Below are 18,008 nucleotides of genomic sequence, written 5' to 3' on the forward strand. Positions count from 1 at the left end.
GAAGCTTGGAGAGATGCCCTAGCTCGGATTTGTGCCGCTTGATCGCCGACGTGAAGAGGCAATTAGGGCTCCGAAGGTAAGGCATCGTGTTTAGTTGATCGTTGAGGATTTTGTGTGATAATTCTTGATACTCTCCTTCTTTCCCTTTTGCGTCTCAACCTTAGATCACCCGAGATGACCGAGATAGGTCTTCTTCATTAGGCATTTGTATTCCTCTCCTAGTGCCAGATCTTGGCGGATGCTGGCTGATTGGGGGTTGCGGTTGAAGAAATTGAGATCAATGATCTCTTGCTTGATCTCACCTTGATTCGAACAGAGGAGTGGATCTTCCAACAAGTTGTTTACTGTGAATTGTAATCACGGGACTGGAGAAGAAGTGGTGAGATTTGTGTCCTGTGTTTTTGGAATTAGGTTGTTAATTATATGATCTCCATTTCTTGCTCTCACAATGAATCAAACAGCAGGGAAGAAATTCAACATGGTTAGGTTCTGTGATTCCAGGTGAGGTTTGGTGATCAGTGAAGTGAGGGTCTGTTGCTGTGAGGCTGGAATTGTGATCATTGTGGTGAAATTGAAGGCTGTGAATCAATAGGTGTGGCTATGAGGTTCTTGGTTCTGGTAACATTCCCACCAGCAATTTCCCCTAGTTCCAGCAGATCACGTTGTATTCCAGTGGCTGAATTGAGGTACGTATAGAAGTAGTTGATATATGATGTGTAGATCATGTTTCGAATTTGGATATTTGTTAGATCATGTGTTAGATGATTAGGTATGATCTTGATACCTATTGATAATTAATCATCATTAGGTTGTGTAGATTAATTAGGTTATATGGATTTAGGTTTTGGATTTCTATCTAAAGGGTTGTTTGGGGTTAAGGTAATTAACCCTAATTAACAGTTAGAAAAGTTGAGGGATGTGATTTAGGGTTTATCCCTAAATTTCTAATTAGGATTTATTTAGCTATTTGTTTGTATTCTAGCTAAATAAAAGTAAATGTATTTGTTTACACAGGACGCTGATTCGAGATGGGTGTCTCGACTTCGGATTTGGATTGTACATTCTATTTGAGGCGGGTACCCTTTGACTTATCTTTTTGATATTGTCTTATGATATGTGTAGCTTATATATAATTACTAGTGTTTGGTAGATTTAGCATTTCCCTGGTGTTAGTTTAGTTGATACCTGATACATGTTGCTACTGTTGTCTGCTATACGTTAGTCTAGTATATATATGACTAGTGGTATTGATAGCTTTAGCACCTCCCTGGTTTAGTTATTTGATACTTGTTGCTACTGTTATTTGCTATACTTTCGTCTGGTATACCTTTACTGCTTACCATGTGTACGTATGTTTATAGAGATGGATATTTATAGTGCTTATCTACACATGATTAGTTGCTGTAGATACTTGTTATATGTTGTTGGATTCATGTTGCTTATGTCTTTGTTATATATGCGTTTACCTTTTCGGCACCTACGCATATGGAGGAGGATATGTTCAGGTATGACATACTGTAGCCGCACGCACCATATTGCATGATTGCATGCTGGGCGATTGACGACTCCATTGTTGTTGAGCTCGTCGGCCGGCTACATGGACCTCTACACACGTGACCACTGCATGGGTAGTGGCACAGCACTTAGGGTGTGTATGGTAGGTTGCTCTGTAGTGCTCCACTGGTCCGCTCATGGGTAGTGTGACTGCAGCGTGGTAGCAGGCAGGGGTCCCTCCCCGTCATTGTGTACCGGGAGATGAGAGCATTGCGCTCCCTCACTATGTCTGAGGTAGGAGGATAGGTGTACTCCGACAGCATCCCGTCCACTCGGTCACTCATCAGGGGTAGTGACGGCAGAGTGCACGGTGTCACAGCGCTACCCACTCGGTCTCACCATTGTGTGTGAGATGGCTGACTGGTTGACAGGGGTGACCATGTCATATTGCATCATATGCACGGATTGCATTCGTTATGATTGATGCATTTTGGTGATTGCATATGATTGACATGCATATAGGATACATGCTTTTGCTCTAACTATCTTTATCTGTGTATGTTTACAGTTAGTTGCACAAGCCTCGCAGGTGAGTACAGTTTATTTCAGTTATGCATTTTCTTATTATTCTTGCTATAGACTGTACCTTATGCCTATTGCTGGTTACTACAGTTTATTTCGGCTATGCATATCTGTTATTCTGTTAGGAGACTATACCATAGGTTGTATGGTTAGAGAACTGTACTCTTGATCCCATGGTTTAGGAGACTGTACCTTAGGCTATTACTGGTGGATATATATTGTTGTACATGTCTATTGGTCTACCTGCTGAGTTCTTTGAACTCACCCCGTTGTTACTATTTTTTTTTCAGGTTGAGGCCGTCAGGAGAGATTCCAGTCGCTAGGCCCCTGTGTCGCGAAGATTTCTAGATATCGTTTTCTGTATTCGCTTTTATTCGTATACTTGTGATGTGGGTTGTATTGTGGACTTTATATCAAACATTCGGGTTTGCTACTTTGTTTTCCGCTGCGAATATTTCATTACTTCGTGGATTTCATTTCTTCGTTGTAGTGGAGTAGGATGTGTACGTATATCTTCGTTGATTTCTATATCATCTTTTCGTTAAATATAACTGCGTGGATTGTTTACTATTTGTGTGTATTGTTCCGGCCGAGTGTGGCCGAGGTATGGATATATGTATACTGAGATTCATATTGTCCGCCGTACAGGGGAGATGTTGCCGAAATTTCTTCGGACAGGGACTACCTGGGGCGTGACATTGTTGGACCCCGTGGTAGTTTTGATGTGATCAACCAAGTTGGTTAGGTCCTGCTGTGTTTGATCCCTGTGTCTGAGTGTGCAGGAGCTTAGGAGCACAGGAAGTCGAGCGGAAGACGCAGCTAGCGAGAAGGACGGCACGGGAAGGGAGCCGACGGGCTCGGTGCATTCGAAGGATGAGAGAGCCGCGGAAGAGTACTTTGGTGGGCGTGAAGAGCGTGTGCGGCGTTCGAGGGACGTTAAGCCGGATGGAAGGCTGCTCAAGGAGAAGGCCGAGAATTGGGTTCGGGTGAGCCGTATTCCGGTTGGCCGCAATCACCCAAAAGAACGGAGCATCGGAAGCTGAAGAAACCAAGCTGAAAAATGGAGCTGCTAGCTTGGAGGCGCCTCCAGCAGGCTTAAAGGCGCCTCCATCATGAAGGCGCCTTCAACCCTGTTGAAGGCGCCTTCAACAGGTCTGTTTTGACCGTTTGCGCTGCGGATAAAGTTTTATCCGCTGACCGAGCTAGAGGCGCCTTAAACCTTGTTGGAGGTGCCTTGAACCCTCGGGATAGAATTTTCAGGAGCTATAAAAAGGCCCCTGGAGCTAGGAATTCGATATCAACTCAAGCATGCAACTTGTAATCAATTTCTAGCAACTAAGTGAGCGTTCTAAGTGTAAAAAGGTTTCTCCGCCTACAGTAAAAGAGATTATGCTAATAGAGCTTTTCATCGCCCTGGATTAACAACCTCCTTGGTTGTAACCAGGTTAAATTCTGTTTCTGTTTCTTTTTCTGTCTCCTTAATTTAGTTGTTATTTTATTGCTGATTTAAATTCTGAGTTGAAATATGAGGAGGGTATAGTTTACTTTTGTTTACAGCAATTCACCCCCCTCTTGCCGGTCTCCGCTGCACTTACATAACATATGCTAGTCTTACAGAATTGATGATATCCGAATGCATCAATTCGACGACTAGGAAAATTTTAATATATTCATAATTGCACATATAGAGATAATCACTAGTTACGATCCAATCACAAATTCTTTCATGCTATGAATTATATTACGAATATTCAGTAAATGAGTTTAAGACAATCAAACATATAAAATGCACTTAAATAGTGAATCTATACTTATCAAATAAATAGAAAAAATCGTAAGGCGATTGTCTTAGGACATTTCTCAAATTCTAACAAGGAGAAGTGAATTGAGCCCTAAGAGGTCGGCTGGTGCTAGGGCCTATCAGGAGTAGACTAGGAGCCTTGTCCATGAAAAGTGAACTGAGCCCTGAGAGGTCGACCGACTCTGGGACTGGCCATGAGTAATCTGGGAGTCGTGCCCAGGAGAAGTGAATTGAGCCTTGAGAGGTCGGCCGACTCCGGGACTGACTGAGAGTAAGCTAGGAGTCGTGTCCAGGAGAAGTGAATTGAGTCCTGAGAGACCGGCCGATGTTGTGGCCAACTAGGAGTAGACTGAGAGCCTTACCAATAAGAAGTGAACTGAGCCTTGGGGGAGTGGTCTGTTTGGACAGGTAGTGTTAGTGCAATTTTTACTAATGATATAACCCATATTTTGATGAATGATAAGGAGATTAAAGTTAGAGTGTTTTGTGATCTAACCTTCCTACCAAGTGTGCAGGAGTTGATTGGTCTGAAGGACCTGACACCAAGCTGAAATCTAGCTAGGTGCAAGGGGCTTGATAGCTAGTGCAAAGTCCAGATAGGTCTGCGGGATTCGATATTTGGTGGGAAGTCCGGTTGGGTCCGCGGAACTTGACAACCGGTCGAAGTCCAGTTGGGTCTGCGGACCTGACAATTAGCGGGAAGACTTGGTGGGTTAAAAGACAAGTCAAGAGATTGCAAATGGTAAGTGAGGTAAGCCACTGGAGGAGAGAGATCTAGTGAGTACAGATTCCCAGTTGAGAGAACTATAGGTGTCAGTCCAGCTTAGGTTCATTTGGGAAACCTAAGTTGAGACATTGACTAGATCCTGGTCTTGGGGAGACAAGATCTAATTACTACTCATATCTTATGTTATGCTAACTCAATTTTGCAGGGTAAATGATTTTTTCTATTGTCTGGACTAATCTTTTCTTACATGGAGGTAACTGTTAAAGAAAAGGAGTCCAGACGCCCAGAAGGGATCTGAGCACCCAGACTCTTAGCGCCCGGAGCTGGTTTTGGCGTCTGGAGCCCTTCGCCCAGGCGGGTGCCGCGGGCACCTGGGCGGTTCGGGCACCCGGAGTCGGTCCTGGCGTCCGGACTCGAAAAATCATCCACAAACTTAGGTGGAGTGTGACGACTGGCCGAACCACGTGGTCCAAGCGCTCGGATGGGTTACAGCACCCAGAATGGACTTATATAAAGGTCTTTGACCAGGAGCTTAAAACAACAACTACTACAAGTTTCTCTCTTGCGCTCTGCTCTGAAAAAGCTTCGACAACACCGAAAGGCTACTCCGAAGTTCGTGAAATAAGAGACTGTATTTTGTTTCTTTTCTGTTTATTGGTAATTTTCATTTTTAGTTCTTGTACTCAACTCTTGTAACACTCTTTACGAACTGATAGTGATTGCCCAACGAAAGCACTCGACGAGTGTGGACCTTGGAATAGGAGTCGTCGAAGGCTTCGAACCAAGTAAAACACTTCTGTTAGCATTGTCTTTTTGCTTCTATTTTCCGCGGCGTAACTTAATTTTAAATCAAATTTTTTGTCGAACGTTATTTACCCCCCTTTAATGTCTTTCCGGTCCTACCGATAGTCCTCAACTTTGACCATCATCCCCCTCGACTTTTTACCACTATGCCTTGCTATTATCCCCATACTATCCCTTGGTCCCCCACTATTCACCGTAGCAGAATCCAAGTGGATGAACACAAGGAAAAGAACATCATAAACATAAAAAATGATCTTTGAGAAACAGCAACATGATCGGATAACCAAATCTGAACAGATAGAAAAGCACAGCTAAAATACAGCATCAGATTTGTGTTGAAAACCTGGTAGAAACTGACGCTTCATCAGTTACGTTGTTGTACTAGAACAGAGGAATTGTGAACTTTACCCTGTTGGGTAGTTGCTGCCATAGCCAACCTCGGTGGCAGAGCTATGGTCTTTCCGACGTCGAGGATCAGGGGAGATGCAGTATTAACCCTCTTTAGCCGGCGAGCTAGGATGAGAATTCTTATGTAGATGGCGTTCGGTGGACGCTGCTGTCGCACATCGGCACAATTCCTTCCATTCCCGCGCCCCGCCCCGCCCCCCCCCCCCCATTTCCGTCCCACGAGAAATCCGACAAAGATCCAATTTTGACATGGAATTAAGAAGCAAGATATGATTTTTCAGCCACCCGCGATGGTTAGCGGAGCAGCCGTAGGAGCCGACGAGGCAGGCGTCGGCAGTGAGCTCGCGGTAGGTTGCGATGAAGGGCGCCTTGGACCAATCGGTCTTATCGAGGCCACCGCGCGTGGCCCAATCGTCGCCGTCCCAAATGCTGGCGTACACCCGCATGGGCTGACTCTTCGGGTTTGGCACCCCCAGGCATTCGTTGTTCCGGAACACTCTGATTGGCGTCTCATCCACATAAATCCTGCAAATTTTCATCAATTGTCAGGCAATCGATCCTTTCCCCCTAAATTAATCAACAAATTAAACTCTGACGCAATCGATCGATGCAGTTTAATATAATTCGAACTTACACAATCTCTTGAGGATTCCACAGAACAGAGTAGGTGTGAAAATCCAGTTTGGGATCGAACCGGAGGTAGAGCTGCTGTTCCTGGTCGCCGGTCCCCCGCGCATACACGTTGGTGTGCAGCACGTATGGCTGCCCGCTCACGTTCCCTAGAAACTCTAGGTCGATCTCGTCGTGCGTGCCCCTAGGGCTGTAAATGAATCAAGAGTTCGTGAACAAGTTTGGTGTTCGACTTGGTAAGAGCTCGTTTATGTTCGTTCAATATAAATAAGATTAATTAAACAAACAAGTTTGAATAGCTCGTTAAGCTAAACAAACAAGCTTGAACATATATGTGTTCAGCTCGTTAACGTTCGTGAACAACGTTCATGAACAATGTCCATAAACCATATTCATTAATAAAACTTTTTTTAATATGCTAAATAAATAATAAAATAAATAAATAAACAAATAAATAAATTTAAATTATCAAGCTTAATAACCAATCAAACAATTAAAAGTTTCAAACAATCAAACAAGCTTGAATTGAGAGCTTGATAACATCTAAACGAATCAAGGTCAAACCAAGCTCAAGCCAAGCTTGAATTGAGAGCTTGATAACATCTAAACGAATCAAGCTCAAACCAAGCTCAAGCCAAGCTTGAATTGAGAACTTGATAACATCTAAATGAACCAAGCTCAAGTCAAGCTTCAAACAAGCTCATGCTGCCAAGCTTGAACACTCATTTCAAAAGCTTGGTTCATTTTAAGCTCGGCTCGGCTCGGCTTGATTACGTTATCAAACAAACTTGAACACCCCAAAACTCGGCTCGGCTCAGCTAGGCTTGTTTACAGCCCTACGTGCCCCCCAACGATGACAACTGTAATTTTTTTTTTTATTTTACTACATTTGATTTTATTTACTAGTCAATTAATTAATTCTTAACTAATTACGAAATGAATTATTACGTAGAAGGTGGTGACGGTGCCGGCGGAGTTTCCGGGGGCGAGCTTCATGCGGATGTCGAAGCGGCCGAAGAGGAACTCCTGCCGGGAGCGGAATCCGGAGCCAGAGGCGCGGTCAAGGGTGAGCTGGAGGATGTCACTGTTGAGGGCTTTGCCCCGACCCCATGTGATCTCCACGTCAGAGAGGAAGTTGATCTCCGAGACACCGGCGACGAAGGCGAGAAGGGCGGTGAGCAGGAACGACGAGTACTGGGCACTAGCCATGGAATGTTTACTTGTAAGGAGAGCGGGTATCGAAGTGTGTGAAGGAAGGGGATTGGAGGAGGGATAGATATAGCTGGACTGCGTGGACTGGAAGCGATAAGCATGGATAGGACAGGACAGGACGAGTTACAATTATCAGACACATTTTCACCATAATAAAACTGAACAAATAATTCATATTAGAACAAATAATTCATATTAGAGTAATGATATGCTAATGAAAAAAATAAAAGTTCAAAGGTAGACATATAAATTGATGGAGCCACAAAAAGTAAAATGATGAGCCATGAATTTAAGTGTCTATCCTTGAATTTTTCATTAAGATTTTTTCTTTGAACATATCATTTTTCTTTATATTAATAGAAAATTTAAGACTTCCTCCTCTAAAATATCGTCAGTCAACTCGACGTCAAGCAGGAGGAGTTTCTTTATTCAGTATAATATAATTCGGTAATTTACCAAAAGACATTGCTTGCATTTTGTATTTACCAAAAGGAGCATCGTATGTTCGTATTTACCAAAAGTATGTTCATATTTACCAAAAGGCGTAGTTTAACAAATTCAATTCCCAGATTATCCTTCTGGTTACCTGGCAACCACCTTTTTCAGTCACCATTTTCCAAGCATCCAAGGCACAAATCGAATTGAAAATTAATTTGTGGTTCGGATGCACGTCATCTCACCGTCTCACTCCCTCCATCCCTCTGTGTGGTTTTATAAACACGAAAGAAATATGAACCCTGTGCTTGCCATTACTGCTCGTGCTGGTTGGCGGGATTGCAATAGACCAGTTAGGTTTTTGGGATATTGGCGTAAAAGTTTAAAGAGGAGACCAAAGGACAACTGTAGTTAAGAACGTCAGTCGAGAAGGACAAACTTCTTGCAAGAGGAAAATTGGTAGAAGAATACATTTAAAGATTTAGACATGTATGTATAGATTTATTACTGTAAATTAGGGTAGTGATGGTAAATAAAAATTACAGTATTGTAGCAAAGGGTGGTGGAAAAGATGGTTGCTATGGTTAATTTAGGTTGTGTGGGGAATAAATATTCAACAACACCTGCAATATGATGTAATAGAATACTTAATCGATTTAAGTCTTGTTAGTTTCTGAGGTTGATAGTTAAGTTTGGCTAACTATTTTTTTATTTAGGGTTTAGGGTTTAGTCAGTGGTGGTCATTGTTTACAAGAATTGTCTACTTCAGTAGGGGCCTGATATCATCGATATCAGGCCCATCGTGGGCTTGATATCATCGATATCAGGCCCAACGTGGGCCTGATATCATCTATATCAGGCCCAACGCGATCTTTGGTTAAAAGTTTGCTTTTACATCATATAGATCTTTTCCTCGCTCAACCCTTCCTATTACATCACTTGATTATGTAGTTGAAAATTGACTTAATTAGTTTGGAATTTATTTATCAGGGGCGATCATATAATCGAAGAAATTTTCTCTGAGATATGGAATACACTTGATACAAATTCAAACATTGGAAATGGAGCTAATGTAGAAGTATCCAGAATAAATATTTCATCATCTTCGCAGTATAGTTGTGTGCCTAACACAAATAGAAATAGAAGCAGTAATTTCACATTTCATCTAAATGAAGAAGCTAGTATTCAAGAAGATAAAGTTCTGAATCCCTGTACAACACTTGCTGATTACTTTGAGCCTACTTGGAGTGAGGAGGAAGGGTATTATAACCGAATTGAAGAGGAATTGCAATGTAATACAGATGTACAATAATTCTTAGCTGATGATATGCAGATTGAACAATATGAATTATCTCGAGAGTAGTATAGTGACTTAGAGGAGGAGTTCCCAATAGCTGATGATCCATATATTCTAAATTCTCGATTGCTCCAAAGGCCAATTGAAGAGGCAACAGATGAGCATGATTTTTTTGTTGGACAAATTTTTCCTTCTCGACAAGAGTTCAAGAATGCACTTGTGAAATATGTCATGGTTAAACATATGAGATATAACCCAGTTGACACTCGAAAAAATAAAGTAAAAGTCGTCTGCTTCAATCAACCGTGTAAATGGAGAGTAGTTGCCCAAGGGGATGTAGAGTTCATTGTTACGAAATATATAAAGGAACACCAATGTGGCAACATTAGGGAAAGTGCTGATCATCAAGCATGCTCTTCATCCTTTGTAGCTTCTTTTGTTGAAGAGCAATTTCTTGCTAATGAACAATACAAGCCAAGTATGATTATAGCAGATATAAAAGCTAGGTTTGGAGTGACCATATCATACAGAAAAGCATACATAGCTCGAGAGAAAGCGATGAAGAAAGTCGTTGGAGGTTATGACCAAGCATATAGAGATCTTCCACTATATCTGCGTGAGTTAAGACTTAAGAGTCAGGGATCCTGAAACATATGTGGCACTACACAGGAATGAGGATAATCAGTTTCAACGTTGTTTTTGGGGTTTTGGAGCTTGTAGAAGAGTATTCAGGTCTTATCTTCGCAAATTGATTAGAATTGATGCCACACACCTAAGAGGCAAATATCCGGGTGTGTTGTTGATGGCTACATCAATTGATGCTAATGACAATGTCCTCCCAGTAGCCTTTGGAATTGCTGAAGTTGAATGTGGATCTGCATGGGAGTAGTTTTTGGATCATACGAAGAGATTCTTTGATGTTGATCTAGAGTCAATGAGTATAGTATCAGATAGACATTGCAGCATTATATCAGCAGTTAGAAAAGTCTACCCTACCGCCCATCATGCTTTTTGTTGCCACCACATGTCTTGTAATATGGTAACAGATACTGGCAGTAGGTCAGGTTTAGGCTTGTTTTGGGCAGCAGCTCGAGCAAACACAACACTCCAATTTGATCTCATAATGCAGTCTATGCTTGAAAAACATTCAGATGCTCATAAGTGGCTTCAAAATATTGACCCTAAAAGATGAGCTAATGCACACTTTAGTGGCAGAAGGTACACAATGCTAACAATCAATTGTGTAAAGAGTTTAAATGCTTTGTTCAAGGAGACGCGTGAACTTCCCATAAACAAGTTAATTGATAATACCAGAAGAAAAGTTGCTCAATGGTTCTATAACCGTAGGGAGGAAGTGTCGAAATGGTATGTTGCGTTGACACCTCATGCTACCAAAGAAATGGAATCAAGGAGGGAGAAAGCTAGACGATATAAAATCCACCCCTACTCTCAATTTGAAATGGAAGTAGAGACATGGCGCGCTTTATACATTGTTGATTTGGAGAGAAAATATTGTAATTGCGGGGAGTTTCAAATTTTAGGATTGCCTTGCTCACATGAAATTGCCGTCATCATTCACCGGAACATGGATACACTCCCATATTGTGAACATTATTTTCATTCACAGAATTGGAATGCGACATACATGAATCATATTTACCCCTGTAGAAGCAAGGAATTTTGACCTAGGGGAGTAAACAATATTATTGTTCTATGTCCTTGTAGCCTTGTGCAGCCGGGTAGGCGAAAGAAGGCAAGGATCAAGTCGAAACATAATGGGAAGGTAAAAGTCAAATGCAGCAGGTGCAAACAACTGGGCCATAATCGGAGGACCTGTAGAATGCCGCCAGCCCCTGGTTCTTGACTTAATTGTAACTTGGAGGAGTTGATCCATATGTTTTGTATGCAGTACATACATAGGAATGTAAGAAAAATAGTTTTAGAAAGGGATGTTTTTGTTATATCATTTTATGTAGTATTTATTTTATGATACAGTGTTATTGTAGGTATGAGAAGTGTAAGCCATCACCTGCAAGGCAGAATTAATACTTCACACCATATCTCTGTTGGTTGGTCCTAGGAAGATCGTACCGGTTCCACCGTATAAAAATTTTGTACAAGTGTCGAACCTTTCCTAAACAACCTATTGTGTTCTTTAGAAGTTAAATTAGGAATCGCATATGGAACTTAACATCATTGATTCTAAATTTAACTTATCTGTTCTTAATGGTTAAGATTTGAATCGCAGGCGAAACTTAACACTATTGATTTAAATCCACCTACGTTATAAATTCCATTAAATATTAATTTCCAAAATTGGCTTCCAGGACTGCATGGCGAGGCACATGACCTTCTTGGATATGGGAGCAACCACCACCGCCTAGACAAAGCCTTTTAAGGAAAGCTAATATTTAATTTTCTTAAATAACTCTAGGTTAACCAAAAAGAACAATCAAATCACAAATTCAAAAAATAAAACAAAAGAAACACAAATTCGAAACAAATCCAAAAGCTCTAGAATCATATATGCCTCTTATGTTTGGTATTTCCAAAAATAACTATACAAAGAAAACTAGTATGATGCGGAAAACAATTACTAGTTATACCTTTCTTTGTAAGCAAATAACCTCTTGATCTTCTACCGTATTCCTCTTCTAATCTCGGACGTTGTGTGGGCAACGATCTTCTGAGATGAGAATCCACCTAAGCCACCTTCTTCTCTAAGCAAAATTCGGCCACTACAATTCTCCAAGAGAAGTAGAGGTCCGACCACCACCACCAAACTCCAAGGGAAGCTAGAAACAAAGCCTCCTTTCTCTCCTTCTTCTCCTAGCTAGAACCGGCCACTATGGACTTCTCTTGTATTGATGCCGCCGGCCACAAAGGAGGAAGAAAAGAGAAGGAGAAGAGATCCTAGGGTCGGCCACACCAAGGAGGAAAATAATAGAGTTGTCCCCCATGAAGGCTCCTCTACTCCCTCTTTTATAATCCTTGGTCTTGGCAAATAAGGAAAATTTAATAAAAATTTCCTTAATTCCTTTGCCATGAAAAGGAAATTTTAATTGTTTTAAAATCAATTTCCTTTTCTTAATTCATATGGTCGGCCACTATTCTAATCATAATCAAGGAAAGTTTAATTCACACAAGAATTAAATCTTCCTAATTTGTTTCGAGAAATTTATAAAAAATTTCTTTAATAAATTTTCCCTTCATGGTGGGTTATAAAAGGAAATTTTATAAATTAAAATCCTTCTTTTAAACATGTAGATGATTTCCAAAAAGGAAAGTTATCTCTAAAAATTAAAATCTCCTTTCAATCTACAAATAAGGAAAGATATCAAATCTTTTCTTAATCTTTTGTAGAAACTTATAAAAGAAATATTTAATTTTTAAACTCTCTTTTAAATCATGAACATGGTTAAAAAGGAAAGTTTTCTCAAAATTAAAACTACCATTTAATCTACAAATAAGGAAAGATTTCAAATCTTTTTTTAATCTTTTGTAGAAAGCTATAAAAAGAAAGATTTAAATTTTAAACTCCCTTTTAAAACTATGGAATCCACATAAAAAAAATTAGAAATAAAATCTCTTTTAATGTGATGTAGCTGGCCACATCATGCTTGGATTCCAAGCATTGGCCGGCCACCAACTTGGCTCAACCACTTGGTCTTGGCCGACCCTAGCTTGGGTTCCAAGCTAGCTTGGCCGACCCCCTTAGGTTGGGTAAGAAGTGGGTATGTGGTGGGTATAAATCTATATACAAGAGGTTACGATAGGGACCGAGAGGAGGAATTGGTTTTGGTCCCCCGATGAAAATAAGCTTCTCGTGTTCGCCCCGAACACACAACTTAATTTCATCAATAATAATTCATACCACTAAAGAATTATTATTGAACTACCGCACCAATCCCAAATTATATTTTGGGCTCCTTCTTATTATGAGTGTGTTAGTCTCCCTTTATTTAAGATAACGAATGTCCATTAATTTAATGAGTTACTGACAACTCATTTAATTAATATCTATCTCCGAGAGTAGTACCACTTAACTTCATTGTCATGTCGGACTAAGTCCACCTGCAGGATTTAACATGACAATCCTTATGAGCTCCTCTTGGGGATATTCTCAACCTAGATAATTAGGACACAGTTTCCTTCTATAATCAACAACACACACTATAAGTAATATCATTTCCCAACTTATCGGGCTTGTTGATTTATCGAACTAAATCTCACCCTTTGATAAGTCAAAGAAATAAATACTAAATATATGTGCTTGTTATTATATTAGGATTAAGAGCACACACTTCCATAATAACTAAGGACTTGTTCTTTTATTGAATCAGTATAAAAAGAACTTGCCTTAATTGGTCCTACTCAATACACTTAGAGTGTACTATTGTAATTTATTAGTTAAGATAAACTAATACCTAATTACACTACGACTATTTCAATGGTTTGTTCCTTTCCATCTTAGTCGTGAGCAACTGTTTATAATTTATAAAGAACTGATAACATGATCTTCCGTGTGTGACACCACACACCATGTTATCTACGATATAAATTAATTGAACAACTACACTTAACATAAATGTAGATATTTTTGACCAAAAGTGATTCTTTATTTCAAAATAAATGTTTACAAAAGCTAGTCTTTTAGTATATACTCTAACAATCTCCCACTTATACTAAAAGGCTAAGCTGCCATATCTGCTACCATACATCTGATTCCCAAACCTTCAACATGCCCATCAAAAGTTCTTGCCTTAAGGGCCTTAGTGAAAAGATTTCTCAGGTTATCATCTGATGCAATCTAGGCAGCAACAACTTCTCCTCGTTTATACAATTTCTCGTATTGGGTGGTACTTGCACTCTATTGTGTTTACTTGCTTTATGGACTTATGGTTTCTTCGAGTTTGCTATTGCACCAAATAATTTTGGGCAAACCAGAAATCATATCTAAGTCTATCTTGAAGTATCTGAGTCATACAACTTCTATGGCTGCCTCAGAGGCTGCCATATACTCAGTTTCTATGGCGGAGTCCGAAAAAACACCTATGCTTATCACTCTTCCATAGTTATGACTTCACCTCCTAAAGTAAACACAAAACCCCGAGGTCGACTTACTATTGTCCCTATCCGATTGGAAGTCAAAATCCGTGCAACCCACAGGGAGCTAATTATCTGCCTTGTAGGCTAGCATATAATCTCTAGTGCCTCTAAGGTACTACAATATATGCTTTACCGCAGTCCAATGTCCTTGTCCAGGGTTACTTTGATATATGCTAACCATGTCTACGACAAAATAGATATCCGGTCTCGTACACAGCATTGCATACATTAGGCTTCTCTTAGCCGAAGCATAAGGAACTGTTGGTGCGGGAAGCATCCGACGATCGAACTCGTGTTTTGATAATGGCAAAGAATTCAAAGTTAAGATGTTTTGTAGTCTAACAAGTCTACTTGAGGATTTCAGGAAAGTCTTAGCTGCGGTTAGGCAAAGGGAAAAACCCTAGGAGGTGGCAATCCTAGGTCATAGGGGGTGGTAACCCTATGCGGAAAGTCTTGGTAGGTCGATGTCTTCAGGCAAAAGTCCTAGGGGGTGGAAACCCTAGGTGGAAAGTCCTGGTGTCGCGAACCAGGTGAAAGACTGGACTAGCCGGGAAGCGGATGTCCAGCAGAAAGTCCGGAAGCATCGAGTGCTGAGCAAAAGTCCAGTCGATCTGGAGGATCGACTGGCAACAGGTAAATCTCCTGAGTGGAGTAGGTGAGGACGCGTTCCCCGAAGAGGGAACAGTAGGCGTCGGGTCGACCTAGGGTTTCCGGCTGGAAACCCGAAGTCAGACTCGGACAGTCCGGAGACTGTCTATACTTCATTTATCATGTTTATTGTGCTAACTTTGTGTTGCAGGATAGTGTTTGGGACTAACGGATCTTGCAGGAGCAAAGGAGCAACCTAAAGCCTCGGATCTTGCAGGAGCAAAGGAGCAACCTAAAGCTGAGCTGGCTGCGAAGCACCACTGGAGGCGCCTTGAAGCAGGCAGAAGGCGCCTTGGAAGGCGCCTTGAGAGGGCTATAAGGCGCCTTGAGAGGATGAAGTTCGACCAGTTCAGGTTTTATCCATACGGAAGACCAGGCAGCATGGAGGCACCTTGAACAGCCTTCAAGGCGCCTTGAACACCCTTTATAAGGGGGTTTCGACCAGCACTTCAAGTTAACGCATTCCAAGTCTTCTCTCTTTAACGTGTTGCTCCGAAAGACGCCCGGAAGTGCTGCTACAAGTCTCCGACGACCCGAAGCTCCAAAATTCTACTCTTGTCGTCGGTATAACTAGTTTTTCCATTTACTTGTACTTCATCTTGTAATCCTTTTATCGATCTTATAGTTGTTGCCCACCGGAAGCGATCAAGGATCGCGGGCCTTCGAGTAGGAGTCGATCAAGTCTCCGAACGAAGTAAAAATCCTCCTGTCTCTGTGTGCTTGTTTTGTTTTATTCCGCTGCTTAATTACTCCGATAATTCTTACGATTCCGATAATCGAACAAAATAGCCACGAGCGCTATTCACCCCCCCTCTAGCTCGGTCTCGATCCAACAATTGGTATTAGAGCGGGGTCGTCTTGAATCAGTGCAACCACTATTCAAGTCAATTTTTTTTCGTGATTTTATTCGGAGTCGATTAGAATTTAGCCTTATAGCTATATTCTATTTTTTTTTCTCTAATCAACTTTCTGCTCAAAGTTGGTTAATACCACTTGAGCTTGTCATTTTTTTACTTCCTCCCGCACTACTAATCCAAGACTCAGTCTTGGAATAGATCTTGTTATTTCTGTTTTTTTTAGATCTAAATGTCCCAACAAGAAGGATATAGCACCGTTCGTCCCCCACTATTTTCCGGAGAAAACTTCGGATATTGGAAGGGGCGAATGGAGATATATCTAAAGATCCAGTTCGACACCTGGATGATAGTCAAAATAGGACTGCAACTACCAACTGGTACAGACGGTAAGCCTACATCCTGTGAGAACTGGGAGCTAGCATTTATCAAAAAGGTGGAAGCCGACGCCAAAGCCACCTGCACCATCCAGTGCGGTCTTACCAAAGAAGAGCTCAACAGAGTCGGTCCATTCTCCTCCGCAAAGGAACTATGGGAGAAACTGATCGAACTTCACGAGGGCACCTCGGAAACCAAGGTAAGTAAGCGTGATTTGTTACTTAATAAACTATACAATTTGAAAATGCAGGAAGGCGAGACGGCAAGTTCTTTACACGCTCGAATTCAAGATATCCTGAATTCCCTTCATGGAATCGGGCAGAAGATAGAAAACAGAGATATAATAAGGTATGCTCTTAATTCATTTCCTAGGAGTACATTGTGGGCATCAATGGTAGATGCCTACAAAGTCTCTAAGGATTTATCTTCCTTAAAATTAGACGAACTATTTAGTGAATTTGAACTCCATGAACAAACTAATGCACAACCATCCGAGAAGGGTATTGCTTTGGTTGCAGGTACGAGTCGAACACGGGAATCGAGAGTACGGCGAAAAATTGAATCGGAATCAGAAGACGAACCCGACTCAGAAGATTCAGAAGATGAACTGACCAGCGAACAAGTGAATCTCGTGAAGAAGCTCTACAAAAAGAAAAGGGTTCAACAAGAAAGATCTAAAGAAGGCAGTTCAATCCAAGGAGGCCCAACAGAACTCAAAGGTAAAGTTCGAAGTCACTTGCTACGGGTGCAACCAGAAGGGGCATATAAAAGCCAACTACCCCAACCAAAAGGAAGCCAAGAAGCAAAGAAGAAAGAAGGCCCTAAAGGCAACCTGGGACGAATCTTCTTCGGAGGACGAAGACGACGAACTCGACCAAACGAGTTTACTCGCATTGATGGCCCGGGACCAGATCATCGAATCCGAGAGCGAATCAGAAGCCGACTCCAAGCAAAGCCACGGATCCGCATCTGTTTCCGAAGGGCCAGACTCCGCTGTAAGTATTCCTAGGCTTAATAATTTAGTCAATTATTTACTTCACAAATTAGCCAAATCAAATCTGAAAATAAAATCACTTCTAAAGGAAGTAGCCATTCTTAAAGGAGTAACCAAACACTTACCTGATCAAGTTCAAACTGAAGATTCAACTCAAGTTCAACAACTTGAGGAAGAAAATTCAAATTTAAAAAATCAGGTAAAAGACTTAAAAAATACCTTAGAACGATTTTCTTTGGGCTCCAAGAATCTGGACCTAATTCTTGGGACACAAAGAGTCATCTACAATAGAACTGGGCTAGGATATAAAAGTAAAAAGAAATATAAATCTTATTTATCCCTAATAAACAAACAAAGTAGTAAATCAGTCCAAGCATGGGTCCCCAAGTCTAAATTAATCAATCAAGTTGGACTTGGCCAATACTGGGTTTCGAAGGATCAAATATACTATCTCAACAGACCATATTGAGGCCGTGATCCAGGGAAAGCCAAAATGAAAACGATCTTAAAATTCTAAATAAAAAATTCAAAATTAAATATTCAAAATTAAATTATAAATTCTAAATTCAAAATTCGAAATTAAATTAAAAATTAAAAATTAAAAATTCAAAATTAAATTATAAATTCAAAATTCA

At 40.8% G+C, this 18,008-nt stretch overlaps 1 protein-coding gene across 1 annotated transcript; it reads right to left on the reverse strand.

Moving 5' to 3' along the window:
* Positions 1–5,503: 5,503 nt before the first annotated feature.
* Positions 5,504–7,674, reverse strand: LOC122044307 (xyloglucan endotransglucosylase/hydrolase protein 24-like). Its single transcript, XM_042604812.1, has 5 exons — positions 7,395–7,674; positions 7,293–7,306; positions 6,451–6,630; positions 6,049–6,341; positions 5,504–5,697 (listed from the first exon to the last, which is right to left on the reverse strand). Exons 1-5 carry the CDS (start codon positions 7,653–7,655, stop codon positions 5,504–5,506), a joined length of 942 nt encoding a protein of 313 aa, XP_042460746.1. The 5' UTR covers positions 7,656–7,674.
* Positions 7,675–18,008: the final 10,334 nt, after the last annotated feature.

The sequence above is a fragment of the Zingiber officinale genome, chromosome 2A (assembly GCF_018446385.1).
Source record: "Zingiber officinale cultivar Zhangliang chromosome 2A, Zo_v1.1, whole genome shotgun sequence".
NCBI classification, from domain to species: Eukaryota; Viridiplantae; Streptophyta; class Magnoliopsida; order Zingiberales; family Zingiberaceae; genus Zingiber; species Zingiber officinale.